Source organism: Vipera ursinii (genome assembly GCF_947247035.1).
Source record: "Vipera ursinii genome assembly, chromosome: 2".
Classification (NCBI taxonomy): domain Eukaryota; kingdom Metazoa; phylum Chordata; class Lepidosauria; order Squamata; family Viperidae; genus Vipera; species Vipera ursinii.
The window spans coordinates 192,405,638-192,423,487 of NC_139513.1; the positions used below are offsets into that span (position 1 = coordinate 192,405,638).

General features: G+C 38.2%; 1 protein-coding gene across 1 annotated transcript; it reads right to left on the reverse strand.

Annotated features, from left to right (window-relative positions):
* Positions 1-8,597: 8,597 nt before the first annotated feature.
* On the reverse strand, positions 8,598-9,536 carry LOC310634936 (olfactory receptor 2A12-like; the record flags this gene model as incomplete). Its single annotated transcript, XM_083353472.1, has 1 exon — positions 8,598-9,536. The coding sequence occupies one exon, from the start codon at positions 9,534-9,536 to the stop codon at positions 8,598-8,600; it is 939 nt and encodes a 312-aa protein (XP_083209598.1).
* Positions 9,537-17,850: the final 8,314 nt, after the last annotated feature.

A 17,850-nucleotide genomic window follows, 5' to 3' on the forward strand; every position in this document is an offset into this window, starting at 1 on the left:
TAGCATATAGATTCAAGTTATCCTTTTCTTTTAATGATTATTAATTTGTGTAAATAAAAACAAAGCCACAATTGGTACTTTTTTCTTCCGATAATAACTGGAAACTACAGAGGGATCTATTTATTCTAGATGTTTACTATAGATCCAAGTCAGCCTGAGGTTGATGATGTGAAAATTTGCACTATGTAGACATCTCAAAAAAGCCACTAGTAAAATTTCAGACTGATATTTGGCTATGGCTTTGTCTCCTTTTAAAATTAAAATATTCATTTGTTTCTTATGTTTACAAAGAATTCAAATTATATTTTACTGCATACCATTCCAAATTCATTGTGACTAAAGGTGCAAATTATATATTCAATAAATGAATAATTGTAATTCTTTATACATCAACATTTATTATTTAAAAAGCCTTCAATACATCATGATATGTATTATAGGCATTATTAGGTCAAGCGCGCCTCCAGTAATTCTTTTTGGAACAAGAAAAGTCAGAATTATATAGAATTGCATAGAATCATAGGGCTGGAAGAGATATCAGAGGAATTTAGAGCAATCTCCTGTCCAAGGCAGGAGTCGCCTACTACTCCAAGTTGTTCCAATGATTAATTGTTCCCACTGTCAGGAAATTTCTCTTTAGTTCTAGGTTGCTTCTCTTTAGCAGGCTTCTATCCATTACAAGTCCTTCCCTCAGATGCTTTGGAGAATAAATCAACCCCCTCCTCTCTGTGGCAGCCACTGTAGTACTGCACTCATGTCACCTTTAACTCTTCTCTTTGTTGGCAAAATATACCTAGTTCCCTTAGCCATTCATTGGAAGAGATGGCGAATCGATCTTACCAGTGGACCAAAGACAAGCTTTTTTTCTCTTTGGGATGTTTGTGGTTGTCTACAACATCACATTAATGGCCAATGTGATCATTGTGATGCTTATTTGGCTGGATTCTCAACTCCAAACCCTCATGTACTTCTTCTTAAGTAATCTCTCCTTCGTAGAATTTATTATAATTCCTTTGGGAACCTGTGGATCCCAAAGAAGACCATTTCATTTGCTGGTTGTGGTACTCAGATCTATTTTTTCTTTGGTCTGGCCATTACTGGGTGTGTCCTCTTTGCAGTCATGGCCTATGATCGTTTGTGGCCATATGTTACCCTCTGCGCTAAACCCTTATTATGAACCAGAAAGTCTGCATCAAGTTGATTTTAACAGCCTGGTTTTTTGGCTTCCTCCTTGCAATGGTGCATTTAGCCAATATCATCCAAATGCCTTATTGTGGTCCAAATTTCATCAACTGCTTTCACTCTGACATCCTGGTTCTGCTGAAACTTGTTTGTGTTCACCCACCTCAATGAAATCATTGTATTTTTGGTTGGGGTCTTCATCCTTTTCTGTCTTTTCTCATTTATACTGGCAACATATGTTTGTATTATAATAGCCATCTTAAGATTCACTCCATCCAAGGCATTCACAAAGGAAACTTTCCCACATGAATTTGGTGGCACTGTTTTATGGAACTGCTATGTTCATGTAATGAGACCTGGCTCAAACCATTCACTGGACCAGGCTAAAATAGTCTCCTTGTTCTACAGCATTGTCACCCCCATGTTCAGCCCCATGATTTGCAGTCTCAGGAACAAGGAAATGAAAGGGGCCTTGGTGAAAGTGCTGCAGAGATGCAAGTCTCTTGTGGGACTTCATGTTTGTTCTTGGAGGTAAGAATGAAATGTTCAGTTCAAATGTGTTGTAACTGGAAAGTGTTGGTTGATACTTTGTATTGATAACAGGGTCAGAACCAGTGAAAGTTGTGTTTTGTTGTGAGCCCGTGATCTCTGCTATTGTCTCCCAACTCAGATTATTATTATTTATTTTTATTTATTTTATTTTATTAAACTTATATACCGCCCTTCTCCTGTAGGACTCAGGGCGGTTCACAAGGTTTTTTAAAACAGTACAACAAATTACATAGATTAAAAACAATTAAAATAATTAAACTAACCTTGAAACTAAAAACCCCAATAACAATTAAGATACAATTAAAACCCCAGTTAATATTCTCACTCCAGGCCAGAAAGCTCGAAGAGCCAGGTCTTCAGGTCCCGGCGGAATGAGCGGAGGTCAGGGGCAGTCCTAAGCTCTACAGGTAGCTGGTTCCAAAGGGCCGGCGCACCCACAGAGAAGGCCCTCCCCCTGGGTATTGTCCGCCGGCAATCTTTTACCGGCGGTACCCTGAGAAGACCCTCCCTGTGGGAGCGCACAGGACGAAGGGAGCTTGATGCCAGCAGCAGGTGTTCCCTCAGATATCCAAGCCATTTAGGGCTTTATAGGTCATCACCAGCACCTTGAATCTCACCCGGAGGGCAACCGGAAGCCAATGCAGCTCGCAGAGTAGAGGTGTTACATGGGAGTATCGGGAAACCCCCATCACAACCCGCGTGGCTGCATTCTGCACCAGCTGAATGTAGAATGTAAAGTTTATGTAAAACTTTATCCATCCTCTGCATTAATTTGTGGTTTTTCCTACTTTTTAAGAACTATTATTAATATTGTTACTTCTGACAAATTAGACATTTTTGATTTAGGCATATATAGCAGGACTGGTTCTAATATCATTGCTTTTAATAGTTCCGATCATATTGTATTTCTCAATTTCATTTGTGGTTTATTTTTATTTGTCTTCAAATGAAATCTCTGGCTATATAAATAAAACTAGCATAATGTTAAACTAATGAATAGGATGTGTACTTAAAGAGAAGAGATTTGCTTGAGCAGGAATTAATTCAGGAAGGCTAATTTTTTTCCTGTTCTCAGGCTGTTTCTTCTCCAATCTCTTTATAGCACATTTTCTTCTGGATGGAGAAATTGTTCAAATTCAGACTTTGCAGTTTTAAACTGCCCTTCTGGCAGCACCAGAAGAAATGAAAACAGTAGCACAAACTACATTGATTACATTATAATTGCTATAGCTGAAACTTTGTATGATTTTTTTAGACAGAAAAGTTTTATTAGTATTAGTATTCTATTGATTTTGCATTTTTAATAACCCCAGTGCTCAGCTGGTCTGCATAATGAGAAGTATTAAATCTCTTCTACACCAAGACTCCCCAACTTTGGGGCTGGCATATTTAGTGTTTTGAGAACATGCCCTTAATTTCAATTCAAAATAGCAAATTTTGAATTTATAGTACTTAACGATTGGATTAAAAAAATGTGAAAGTGGATGAAAAAGCAGGTAGTAATGAAGAAAAAAAGGAAATATGCTTTATTTTGTTTATTTACAACATACGTATTTCAGTTTCCACCACAAAACTACTATTAAATAAAACACAATAAGAAAAACGGCATGTTTTTTTCTTAATCCTAGTTAGCCACAATGGACTTGAACAATTAATCTTGTATCTATAAGCAACATAGTTCATTTTCAGTTACAAGGTTTACTGCAATTCTTTGTTATAGTTGACACAGTTGTATTGCATAATGAGTAGAAACACTAGCTCCTTGACCAAATTCACTGTGCGCTTGTTAGTTTTAAAAACTTTCTGTGAACAATTTGTACTGAAGCTAATAAGTATCTGTACATCAGTAATGTATAAATGAACAAAGTCAAAATGCCGTTCAGAATCCTATACTTGAGGCCAGGTTGTATTGCTAATAAATGTATTTTGCTTTGAGTCTTTTACAGCACCAATACTTTATAAAGCCCAAATCAGAGACTTCTATCATCTCTTGCTTTGAATTTTGAATTTATAGTACTTAACTGTTGGATTAAAAAAAATGTGAAAATGGATGAAAAAGCAGGTAGTAATAAAGAAAAAAAAGGAAATATGCTTTATTTTGTTTATTTACAACATACGTATCTCAGGTTCCACCACAAAACTACTATTAAATAAAATACAATAAGAAAATGGCATGTTTTTTTTTCTTAATCCTAGTTAGCTACAATGGACTTGAACAATTAATCTTGTACCTATAAGCAACATACTGCAATTCCTTGTTGAAACCAGTGACTTGTCCCCTAATAACAGAATAACGGAATTGGAAGGGACCTTGGAAGTCTTGAAAGGGGCTTTAGAACCAAAGAGTGAAGCAACCTGGAATTAAGGAGAAACTTCCTAACAGTGAGAACAATTAAGCAGTGGAACAGCTGCCTCCAGAAATTGTGGCCGCTCCATCACTGGAGGTTTTTAAGAAGAGACTGGACAGTCACTATTCTATTCTATTCTATTCTATTCTATTCTATTCTATTCTATTCTATTCTATTCTATTCTATTCTATTCTATTCTATTCTATTCTATTCTATTCTAGTCTATTCTAGTCTAGTCTAGTCTAGTCTAGTCTAGTCTAGTCTAGTCTAGTCTAGACTAGTCTAGTCTAGTCTAGTCTAGTCTAGTCTAGTCTAGTCTAGTCTAGTCTAGTCTTCTAGTCGAACTCCCTGTTCAAGCAGGAGACCCAATAACATTTCAGACAAAAAATCTGTTATTCTTTAAAGTTCAGAAATTAAAGAGCTTGACTAATTTGAATTTCAGCCTGCATCACAACATGTAGCTGAAGAGCATGTCCAGCAAATATATCAAATTTCCAACATGGCAGTTAGCAGAAGACTGTGCTCCTGAGGAGACATGGATATAAATCTCAAGCCCAGCAGCACATCACAAATTAAGAAGAGAAGAGTAACTAAGTCAAGCTATCTGCATAAAATAAAAAAGTGTGACTCAGGAAACCAATGAAGCTGGTAGGAAGGGATATTTAATCTTCAATCGGAATATGTTTCATTAGCCAACTAGGTAACTTCATTAGTACCTTCATCATCATCATTAGTTATTATCATGACCAACATCACTATCCCTGATGAAGTTGAATAAATTAACAAGTGACAGGGTTAAATGAAATCTTCCAACAGATACAGGAGAGGGTACTAAATGATATGGAGAAAATAAAGGCAGAATTAAAAACTGAGGTTAAGAATTTTATAAAGAAGGATCAAGATAAGAGAGAATAAAATTAAAAGATAAGGAAGTTTGAAACAAAAAGTGAAAGCTCTTTTTACCTGAAAAGTAAACAAATAGAAAGGACAACAAATACTTTAAAATAGGTGTGCACCTTTGCCAAGCAGCTCTGTCCAGCCCACTTGCACTTTTGGAAAACTCATCCAATCTACTTTGATAAATGCTAAATGCAGGGTATCTGAAAAGTCATCTCTCCCCAAGGGGTCAAGACTGGTCCACTCGCACCAGCAGAAAATGCCTGCTAGAGAATTGAAACAGGCGGGATCAAGAAGAAGAGCCTTTTCTGTTGTGGCCCCATCCCTGTGGCATATTCTACCATCAGAGGTAAGAACTGCCTCCTCTCTCTGGACCTTCCACAGGGGTATCAATACCTGGCTTTGTCAGCTGACTTGGGGCCCTGACGGGTGGGGGGGATGTTCACTGCTGAAGGTGACTGATGGGATAAGAAGGCCTCATCCTTATTCCATCCAGCTCTTAACTCTCTTAGTTCAGTTTTAGTATAGTTCTTAACTCTGTGTTGTTTTAATCTTTTAATTTTAAAACTATTTATATTTGTTTTATAACCTGTAAGTTACCCAGAGTCACTTTGTATGGAAGATGGGTGGCATAATATGATTGATTGATTGATTGATTGTTGCACTACCAGGAAGAAGCTGTCATCTAATTTTCCACAGCCAACTCCAAGCCTCAACAACACTGCCAGCTCCATCGTTCCTACTGGCCACATAGGTCAGCAGAGAAAATGAACCAAGCTGGGATCATGTTTTGAACATTGAAAACTACTTTCTATCATGGAAAAAAAAAACTGCTTCTTGAAGATGATAGCCATTCATAGCTCAAGTAGATCAACTTTTTGGGGGAAAGAAAAGCAGAAAGCTCTAAACCACAGACATGTTCAAGGCCCCTATGTAAAACTTCATCAGGACATTGAATTACCAATATTAAATAATATATTCCTGAATCATGTATTTCTTGTTCCCCACATTATTTTGAGACACATGCCATGTTATAGAACATATTAATGTTACCGATGAAGATACATCTGCCGGGACCCAGAATAAGGGCCTTCTCTGTGATGCCCCCCCCCCGATCTCTCTGGAACATCATCCCCCCAGAGATTGGACTGGCTCCCACTCTAACACTCTATTCTGCCACCTGGCCTGGGGAACCGAGAGTGGCATTAAATGGCTAATATGAATGTGTGTTGTTTCCAGGGCGGGGTGGTGGGGTGATTATTTTATTATTTCTCTTATTATTTTTATTTCTTTTGTATGGTGTTTTTATATCTGTGTAAGCTGCCTTGAGTCGCCATGTGCAAGTAGGTGGCAATATAAATTTTCTAAATAAATAAATATCCATTTGTGCTGTTGATAGCTCACAACTGCTCACACATATGGTTCAACAATATGAAGTTTGTCATCTTGCATTCAGGGTCTCAGTTGGAGATTGCAACTGTATACTTTTGTTTTAACAATAGAGTTTTGGAATCTGAATGCTCCTGATTCCTTTTCTTGACTTTCATTATCTGTTAGAGGTTGGTGATCTAGATATGTTTAAATTTTAAGGAATTGTCATTAAAAGAACTTTGCTTTACTGTTGGGAAGATGCTTTAATCACAACACTTCAACGTATGGGTCAATCCCCCCTCCTTGACCACAAGCAATCCCTGTTCCACTGCAATAATCTAAGAATATGCAGAATGAATGAATTGTTATCCCAGAATTAATATGTGCAAATTATTAAAGCTGATGAAAACATCAAGATGCAATCCAAACAGATTCTCCACCCTGACTTTTATTGGCCAAATATGAACTCATATGTTGGATACTTTATCAAGAACTCAGCTGCTTGTGTGCAAGCTCACCGTTTACCCAACGATCAAACACTGTTGCCCTGTTCTACTATCATCGCATCCTTGGATCAAATTGAGAATTGCTTTTGTTAAACTGGAGAACCAGTTTGCCCTAATGGCTAAGGAATCAGTCTAGAACAGGGGTGTCAAACTCAATTTCATTGAGGGCCGCATCAGCATTGCGGTTGCCCTCAGGGGGCCGGGTGGGTATGGTCTGGGTGGGCATGGCCTAATGGGTGGGCGTGGCTAGAGTGCGTATGGCCTACTGGGTGGGCATGGCCAGCTCTACATTGTTCGCATCAAGGGTGCTTATGGGGGCCTGGGCAGGAGTGGGACAGATCTGAGGGTCTCTGGCAGAAGGAGGGTCTCTGGGCCAGGGCCAAGGCAGTGGGGGCCGTTCCCTCAATGTTTCCAGGATGGCTTCGCGGGCCACATGAAACCACTTCGCGGGCCGGATCTGGCCCCCGGGCCTTGTGTTTGACATGTCTGGTCTAGAATCTGGGAGACTGGGGGAGGGGGTGTGTTTCTAGTCCTTCCTTAGGCACAAAGCAATAGAATGACTAGAACTATACTGAGATAGGCTATAACAAAATCATGCAAGACTGAGTGTACTGTGTCTTCCCTTCTTCGTATACCCCAGGGAATCAGGAAAATGTTTGCCTGAGCTGCTTCTAAATATTATCTTGTTTCCCAGGTCTGAAAGAATGTTTACCCCTCTTTGCCTAGGAAATGGTTCTTGCATATTTCTGTCATGGTTTTCCTTTACAATCCAGTCGTGCCCACATCCTCACATCACTGACATTTTGGGGGGATTCTTGGTCTGATGGGAATAATAATCTGAGTCTAGTTTGGGCTTGATGGTACTTAGTCTGAATCCAAACCATGTTGGAAATCTTTTCTTTTATTGTAGTCTATTAAAATTATTATTGAAGTTGCTACAAGTTCAATGAGTTGCTATGACACAGGAATTGCAAGTGCCTTCTCTAAATAATAAGGCAAAATAAAAGTTTGAATGGTTTTGGAAAAATAAACACACAATAGTCTAGAAACATTTTCCCTCTGGTAACTATTTAATTAGCCATTCATTGCAGTTTTATACCACACTTCCTCTTAGGCTGGAGTACATAAAATAATTTCATCTTATCAACACAACAAAACAGGGTAAGTTAGACTCACCTGAGAGCAATTTGTCCAAAGTTACTTGGTTAATTAAATGAACACAATATTAATTTTAAAGTTTTTAATATATAAGCTATGAAGTCATAATCATTCTTATCAATGAGTAGTTTAAAAAAACACTGGGATTTAACAAATGACAGACCAGAAATGGAAACAGAGCATGCCCAGTCTCAATTCCTCTAAATAACAATCACAGCAATTTTTTCCCAGCAAAGAGAGCTTAAATGGATATTTCAATAAAAAAAGCAATTTCTATCGTGAAAAGTCAACATTGCTAATATGACAAATATTAGGGATGAGGAAGCTAATAACTTTCGGTTAACTCTAGCCTCACCCACCTGGTGTGCAAAAATGAAAGTGTCCCTTGCAAAATCTTTACAGTTTTTCTCTTTGCCGATGCCTTGAATGTAGCAAGATCTTACATATCCACTGCTCTACTACCATTACATTGTTAAGAGGACATAAGTCACCAGGTTATCGATACAAAGCATCAGCCACTTTGAGTCTAATGTAGTTAGACCACATTTGAGGTGAACATTTCATTGTGACCTCCAATAAACTTTTAAGTCCCATGACAGATGTTGCATCTCTGCAACACTTTCACCAAGGCCCCTTTCACTTCCTTGTTCCTGAGACTGTAAATCATGGGGTTGAACATGGGTGTGACAATGCTGTAGAACAAGGAGACCATTTTATCCTGGTCTGGAGAATGGTTTGAGCCAGGTCTCATGTACATGAACATAGCACTTCCGTAAAACAATGCCACCACAGTCATATGGGAGGCACATGTAGAGAAAGCTTTACGCCGGCCTTGTGTGGAGTGAATCTTCAAGATGGTTATTAGAATGTGGACATATGTGATCAGTATAAAGGAGAAGGGACACAAAAGAATGAGGACAGCAATCACAAACACAATGATTTCATTGAAATGGGTGTCAGCACAAACAAGTTTCAGCAGAACCAGGACGTCACAATAAAAGTGGTTAATGACATTTGGACCACAATAAGGCATTTGGAGAGTATTGGCTACATGCACCATTGCAAGAAGGAAGCCAAAGAGCCAGGCTGCTAAAACCAACTTGATGCAGACTTTCTGGTTCATAATGAGGGTGTAGCGCAGAGGGTAACATATGGCCACAAAGCGATCATAGGCCATGACTGCAAGGAGGACACACTCAGTAATGGCTAGGCCAAAAAAAAAGTAGATCTGAACACCACAACCAGCAAATGAAATGGTCTTCTTTGGGATCCACAGATTGGTTAATAACTGAGGAATTATACAAGTTATGTACCAGATGTCTACAAAGGAGAGGTTACTTAAGAAGAAGTACATGGGGGTGTGGAGTTGAGAATCCAGCCAAACGAGCATCAGGATGATCACATTGCCCATTAATGTGATGCTGTAGACAATCACAAACATCCCAAAGAGAACAAATTGTGTCTTTGGTCCAGTGGTAAGACCCAAGAGGAAAAACTCTGTTACTGTTGTTTGATTCGCCATCTCTTCCTCTACTGCAGTGGAAGAAAGAGCTTCCCCTGTAAAATACAATGACTTACATTGTCAAGTATATTAATCACTGGAGAGGTTCTATTAGAATTTACTGCATTTGTTCACTTATATTAAAGAAGAAGTAACCTTTATGCAACAATTCTAGTTTTCTTCATTCCTGCAACATTACTGGAATCATTTCTACCCAGCAGCATGTCATCACAAAATTTCAGGAGCTTCAGTTTTTGTCATTCTATTTATCTGTGTATTAAATTCATAAATTGGATCCTTTGTCACAATGACCTCAGAACTATATTTTACAAGAATGTAATTCAATTACTACCAGTAATAAAAAATAAGGCATAAACTGAGGGCATAAAGCATAAACTTTTAAAAGGAGACAAAGTGGAGCCAAAAATGAAATGTACGTGTAACAAACTGGTTATACAAATATCCAAATTATTATGCAATGTCGCATGGTCACACAGAGAGACGGACACTTGAGCTGGGTAGTAACTTCTTTATTGGATCAGGAATGAAGCTGGGGCAAAGGGGTTACCTGGAGTCTCTTTATATCTGCCCAGGTGAATCGCGACCAATAAATTCAAACCTGGGCTTCCCGCCAGTGCAGGTGGCCAATGGATTTAAACCCTGGCTTCCCACCAGAGCTGACCATGCCCTGGGGCTGTCAACGGCTTGCTCTATTCAGGCTTTCCCGCCACAAGCGGTTATAGCCTGGAGCTGTCCAGCCCCCTGCTGTGCTGACATTTCCGTGTATGCTTCAAAGGCATACACTACATTATTAGCCAAAATTAATAAGGTCCTTAAAAACAACTTGTAAGGGCCATGTGAATACATACAACTGAAAGCATCACAGATAAATAGTGAAGTTTCTTCCAAGCAAGTATGATCAGAAAGCGGGAAGACATGGTGAAACTGTGGCCATTCCCTCAATAGCAAGTTTTGCCCCTTTCTAGACCAAACTCGTCACGTCATGTGACATATCGCAACATATTGTGACTTTCCCCCCATTGCTGGAGCTGGGGTGGGCGCGGTTTCAGCATGATGCATCTGGCCCGCAGGCTGGCAGTTTGACACCCCTGTTTTAGAGTCATCCAACTATTGTTGTGCCAATCTAAAAGTAATCAGGACTGGCCCTACATCACTTCAGTGATGTTGGGGTGATGAAGTGCTTTAATTTTCTAATGAGGAAGCAGCCTAAACTAATTTAAAAATACATTAGAATAATAATATTACAAATATTGTAATATTTTAATGTAAATGTAATATTTAATATACTTTAAATAATATAAAGGTAAAAGGTAAAGGTTCCCCCGCACATATGTGCTAGTCGTTTCCGATTCTAGGGGCCGGTGCTCATCTCCGTTTCAAAGCCGAAGAGCCAGCGCTTGTCCGAGGACATCTCCGTGGTCATGTGGCCGGCATGACTAGACGCCAAAGGCGCACAGAACGCTGTTACCTTCCCACTGCAGTAGTCCCTATTTTTCTACTTGTATTTTGACGTGCTTTCGAACTGCTGGGTTGGCAGAAGCTGGGACGAGTAACAGGCGCTCACTCTGTTACGCAGCACTCGGGATTCGACCTGCCAAACTGCCGACCTTCTGATCGACAAGCTCACCCACTGAGCCACCGCGTCCCTTAATTTATGGTTACTGAATCTATTTCACTGCAAAGGGTTTTAATTAATCAGATTTATCAACAATTTCCCAAGCATTTATGGCTTTACTATTGTGTATTAAACAACTATCTATATTATAACTTTTTAGAGTATCATATGAAAGTTTAAGAAATTGTGACCAGCATTACATATCTCACAGACATGGTCGCTTTAAATAATATAAATAATAATAAACAAGAGAGAACACCTTATTAGGTATGACAAATTTGCAATTGAAAGCTAGCAGAAATTTAGCACTTAATCTTGGCATCGGGAGACAACATCAAAGATAGCATTTCTTATTTTTGTGCTCTCCAAATGTGGAGGAGAAACAATTTGCAGAATTCCTCGTCAAAGTTTCCAATACACCAGCACTGGGAAGCAGCTTTGCTTTTCACTAGAGCCCCATGATCCATCTTTAGGAATAACATGCCAAAATAGTGAGTGATTTGGCATTTAGAAATTTGTTTACCTTAAAATTACATCAGGCATTTAATTCACAAGTGCACTCCCCATACTTACTTGTTTGTTTACTTGCTTGCTTGCTTGCTTTATTTATTTAAAACATTTATTATCATCATCATCATCATTTTCATACTGCTATCAACGTTATTATCGGAAAACACTTTCTTTTTTGAACTGCTAACAAATTGTGAATCAAAACCTTTTGTGCATCAGCTGCAAACAAAGTTGGACCAGCATGGGTGAAATACTCTCCAATCCGTTGCAGACCTAAAATAGTTCCAATGTGTACACAAGTGACAACACACCAACCAAACCTAGTGCTATTTTTTTTGTGTTGAATTATAAGATTCACCATCCTCATTCAGCATATTGTCTAATCTGGAAAATATCAGAGAGGGGAGGGAATGCTAGTTAAGTACAGTTTTAATAGTGGCTTCTTAGAAAACCCTTATATTGCAAATTTTCAAATTATTAACCCCAGGCTGTCTAAAATAAATATCTGCAGTTAAAAAAATTGCTTCCTGTATAGTTTTCAGCTATGAAAAAAAAAATCAATAGCAGCTTTTTCTTTACTTACCCAGATTAGTGATGACTAAAAGAAACAGATAAATTGATTCCTGTTGTGGGTTATGTGCTACTGAGACCCTCTGTTGAGGCTATACAACTTTGTTTCAACTATATGTGGCATTTCTGAAGCCAAAGGAGCCTATTCCATATCTGTGTATTTTGTTATCACCTTCTGTCCCACCCAGTGGGGATGAAGACCAAATAATCCTCAGAGGTGAGTTGAACAGTGATGGTAAAATACGTCTGAAGAGCGCCTTGGCAGACTTTCCAAGAAACATTTCCAATCTTGGAAGCCCTGCCACTTCAGGGAGGTGTTTCCAATGTAAAGTTTTCATAATCTTTCATTTTAATGAGCATTTGGGGACTAAAGTTAACCTGAGGTTTAAATCAGAACAGAGCCAAACATGGAGACAGCACATCAAAAGTTGCTAAATTGCATTAGAGAGAGGGCAGTAAATAGCTCTTTGTGGTGAAACTATTTTTGAAGCGTAGGCAAACTATGTAATACACAGCTGGCACAAGAGGGAAAAATTTAGGGAGAACTTTCTGCTGAAGCTCTAGGCTGGAGCACTTTTAAACATCAGAAGTTTACAAAAAGGAATTGTCACTTGGTCACATCCTTTTCAAAAACCATAAACGGGCGCAAATTTGTGGAAGATCAGAAAAAGGATTGAAAACTCATAGTTTGGTTTACTGGTAAAAAAATGCCTTCCTTATGGAAGAGGAACTGTAAGTCCTCTTAATGATATCTACTGTTGTACTGTAAGTTCTATTCTTCCTGCCATGTTCATTTATTGGAAAATAAATTGTTACATACATCTTACTTTTGAAAAGTAATACTTTTGTCATAATTTTGTTTTTTTAAACAATCTTTTCTTCCAAAAGGCTTGGATCAGAATCAGAATTATTGCAAATAATACGTCTTTGTCCTTATATTTTAGGGGGGGAAAAACAGGAATGGGTGAGGTGGCAAAGCCTAGCCCCTTTCTAGTGATATCTGATGAAAGACCATGTGGAATGGAAGATTTAGGCAGTCATTTTGAGATTAGCAACAACCTCAAGCAGAGTGAGAGTGAGTGAGATTGACAGCCCTGACTCTCTAGCTCCCCCTGCGGTCAGTAGAGTTTTTCCTGCTCGTTGATTCCCTGGGACCGATGAGTTGATCACCTCTGTTCCAAGTAGGATTACATCTCTCCCTCTTTCTCTCTCTCTTTTACACTGACTTAATTCTTATTACTTCCTATTTATTTATTTATTTATTTATTTATTTATTTATTTATTTATTTATTTATTTATTTATTTATTTTCATTTATATGGCTAACCAGTGCATTTTTTGTAAAAGAAAAAGGTGCCGGAACTCACACATGTCAACCCACCTTGCCTACTCTACAGGGTTCCATCCAAAAAAGGTGCCGGAACTCCGTTCTGAGCGTTCTATGAGAAAAAAAGCCCTGTGGCTAACCCTCTTGCCACACAGATTCTGAGTGGTGAAGAGAATTTAAACAGAAACTGCAATATAAAACATTACAAACACGGAAAGTGTTGAACATACAGTTCAAAACAAAAAGGGCACCTGAGAGTCAAAAGCAATATAAAATAATATTAATGCTCCCAGGATGTGGGAGAACTGTGTGGGAAATGATTGATTCTCTGTTGCATGCTTCCACCCTGTGCCCTTGGGGACATCAGTTGTGATGGGATATATGATTTTGTACAGAATGTAGGGCACTTCCCAGCTTCTCCTACAATTGGGTCTGTTACTTTAGTTGAATATAACTGGATTTAACATTTTTTGGGGGGGTTGTATGTTAAATTGGTTTTGCATGTAATCTTCATGTGTGCTTCATGAAAATTGATTAGCCTTTTTAAAATCTCAATCCATTAGAATTTCCCTGGTATTGTGTGAAGTGAATTCACTGTTTAAAGTTTGATTTGTTGAAGTTTTGTACATATCTAAAGTTAAGAAATTGATACCGTAGAATATTAGAAAACTTTTGAGATTGGAATTATTTCTATATTTGTGTTACATCATTATTTGTGGGGAGAGAGACACTTTTTGTAGTTAGTCTTGGTAGGTTTTAGTGTTTATACGTATAGTTTATTTTATAAGAGTTTTATGATCTACATGCTGGTCAACAATAAATGGATCAGATCAGGAGGGCATTGAATGTGATTGTCTTTGACCAATTTCAAGAAAGTATTGCATTGGTTTCTCTAGATTTGCAAAAGACTTTTGATCTACTGGAAAGGACCTTTAGATTTGATGTTCTTCTCCAAAGTTAAATTTTTGAAATATTTATATCAGTTATGAAGTGCCTCTATATCAGGGCTTTTCAACCTTTGCACCCATTGTACCACTTTTAGGATATGGCAACATCCGAGTACCACCAGTCACCTAGCAAGGTGTCAAAACCTTGATGACCCAAAAAAAGGGAAAAAGGGAAAAAGTGATGAAGTACAGGTAGTTCTCGACTTACAACAGTTCACTTAGTGACTGTTTGAAGTTACAATGGCACTGAAAAAAGTGCCCCCCAAGCCACAGCTGAGCAAGACACCTGCCTGCCTGCCTGCCTGCCCGGTGGTGCTCTTCCTCCTATCCGAGGTTTTCATTGTTGTGAGCATTTCAGTTGAGGATTGGCAGCGGGGATGGGGTGGGGGTGTTTGGTTTTTATCCCCCCCCCCCCCGTCTGCTGAGTGGTTGCAGCAGGTTTTGGTCACTTCACATGATCCTGGGACACTGTGACCGTCATAAATATGAATCATTTGCCAAGCATCTGAATGTAAATCACAAGACCCTGGAGATGCTGCAACATTCCAGCTGATCGGTGCTTCTTCTGGACTCAGCAGAAGCTCCAGGATCAGTGCCGAGCTCCAGCTGGAGCCTGGCGCTGTTCCTGGCGCTTCCGCTAAGCCCTGACAGCCCTGCAGCTCCAGCCGTCACTTGCTCAGGCTTGTGCAGTGCTGCTACCAGTTCAGCTCACTCCCCTCCCCCACTACCACTTTTCTAGGATGGTCACGTACCACCTGCCAGGTGCCAATGTACCACAGGTGGTACCTATACCACTGGTTGAAAAGCCCTGCTCTATATCACAAATGATGCTGTGGATACAATGAATTGCCATGCTATTGCCACAAGAACACTGTTTTGGGAAAGCCGACAATAATAGTGCCCCCTTTCTCCCCATCTTTTTGCTGCAGAGATTACTATTTTGTTAAATGTATTGGACCTAATCTTTTAGAGCTAAAGGGAGTTTTTTTTTAAAAAAATTAACAATATCTAATAACAAAGAGTAAGTTGATGGAGCAACTTATGAAGGAGCCAGGGTGGCACAGTGGTTAGAATGCAGTATTGCAGGCTAACTCTGCCCACAGAGAAAAAGCCTGGAGTTTGATCCTGACCAGCTCAAGGTTGACACAGCCTTCCATCCTTCCGATGACTCAGATTGTTGGGGACAATACGCTGACATTGTAAACTGCTCAGAGAGTTCTGTGAAACTCTTTTTAAAAAAAGTTTTATCAATTTTCTGATTTTACACTTAAATATTTCAAAAGCAACATGGCGACTGGGTTAACCGATAATTCAATAACATACAGATTCCTATAATACAGATCTCAAAGTACCACTTTAAATATTCCCTCTCTTTTCCCCTTTAACATTTACTGTCTCTTAATTAAACTAATACATTTCTTGTTATATCAATTGAATAGAAATAACATTCTTACAATTCTCAATAATTTTTAACTTATACATATCCTAATTATTTTAACATTCAATCTTTATAGACAATCAACTTCCTAATCAGTTTTCCCAATTTTTAGTGTCTCATTAATATTTAAATTTAACATTTGTTGATTATAGTTCCCAAATTTTGAGTACCCAAAATTCCCATTATCAACTTCATCACACAGTCTAATATTCAGGATATACTTGTCTGAATATTATATATACTTTGTCTGAAATGGTATACGGTTTCCTGCCTAAGCAGGGGGTTGGACTAGATGACCTCCAAGGTCCCTTCCAACTTTACTACTACTACATCTTATCCATTCAAACATATTCTATTTCCCACCATCTTACATCATCTAATTAGTAACACAATATAACATTCTTATTTTCTATTAATTTCCAAATATCTTAATCTTAGTATTCAAAATTTCTCTTTTTCAACATCAGATGTTATCTCTTTTTCTCTTAATGTGTACCATCTCATGTTAAGCCAATACAATTCTTTATATATCAGCTAAATAAAACATGTTCATTACATTTTTCAGTAGATTTTTAGCTTATATGTGTCTTAATTGCAATTACATTCAATCTTTGTAGACAAATCAATGTTCAATTTTAACTTTTGATATTTATACTTCCAAGTTTTAAATGCTCAATATTATCTTTATCTCAGTTCATAATAAAGTTCAACTTTCAAAGTATACATATTATCTATTTAAGTATATTCTCTTTTTATCTTCACTAATCAGTTAAAACCTCATTCTTCTTCAGTCTTATTCTAGCTTTCTTTCTTTGCCAGGTTGTCTTCTATCTCCATGCTGTCAAGTCTTCAAATGGAACTCCCTTTGTTATTATACGTATTAATTGAAACAAAGGAGAGCATCCAATCTTCATTTTTGTGGGGGTGCTAGCAAAACATCTCTCTCTCTCTTTCCGTCTCGACGTAGTTGACCTGAATCATTTACCTTCCCTTCAATCTGTTTTTCTTGTTCCTCAGGCTTCTTCTGGTTTATATAGAAAATCTTTTCCACTTTCTGTATTGTCAGTCTCTTTTCTGGGTTTTCCATTAAATCAATTTGTTGATCAGTTGAATCTTCTGTAATAGTATTTGATTGTTCCGTTTTTTCTATTATATTCTGTGCAGTTGATTCTTTAATTGTAGTCAAAGTTTGAGTTTGTACACCTGGGCTGACTTCTTGTTTTTTCTATAACCTCTTATTTCATCAGTAGCTGTTTGAATAGTTTTAATAAGTGATCCCATCAAAAAAAGAGTCTGTTCCTGGTCTTCCTCCATGTTTTTTTAATAGTGCATAGAATTAAAAGCTTTACAGTCAGAAAATAAGAGTAATTTTATCACTGAGTGTAGAGCACAGCTGGGCTTCTCAAAGGAGATACCTTCCAGGTTTCCAAGAGTCTTATCTAAAGTCTGGGCTGCAAGCCAAGTCTCAGTTTAGCAATAACAAATTGTGATCTCACGTTTAGCCACAAGGTGTCACTCATACCACTTAAAACTTTTACTTCATTTTGTAGATAAAAACCCCAATCTTCAGTGAAAATGAAGTAAAAAATAAATCTTTTAATCCTCAAACTTTAGGAATATAAAAGTCCAGTTAGAATCAGTTAAAATCAGGTTAATTCTTTCAATGTTTTAAACTACCCTGCATAGTCAGTCGCTGCTGTTATTAGAGGGTGGAATAGAATTTCCCTTCCCTCTCTCCACAGTGGGAAAAGTACTTTAGGGAGCTTATGCAGGTAAAAAAAATTGGATATAAGAGAGGTAGATTTCACCCAGTCTCTTCCATGCTGCTTTATAGGTGCCAGATGGTAGATGCGACTTCAGCTGTCTGCAGCCTAGTGATTGGCCATATTTCTATGGCTGGTCTTTCAT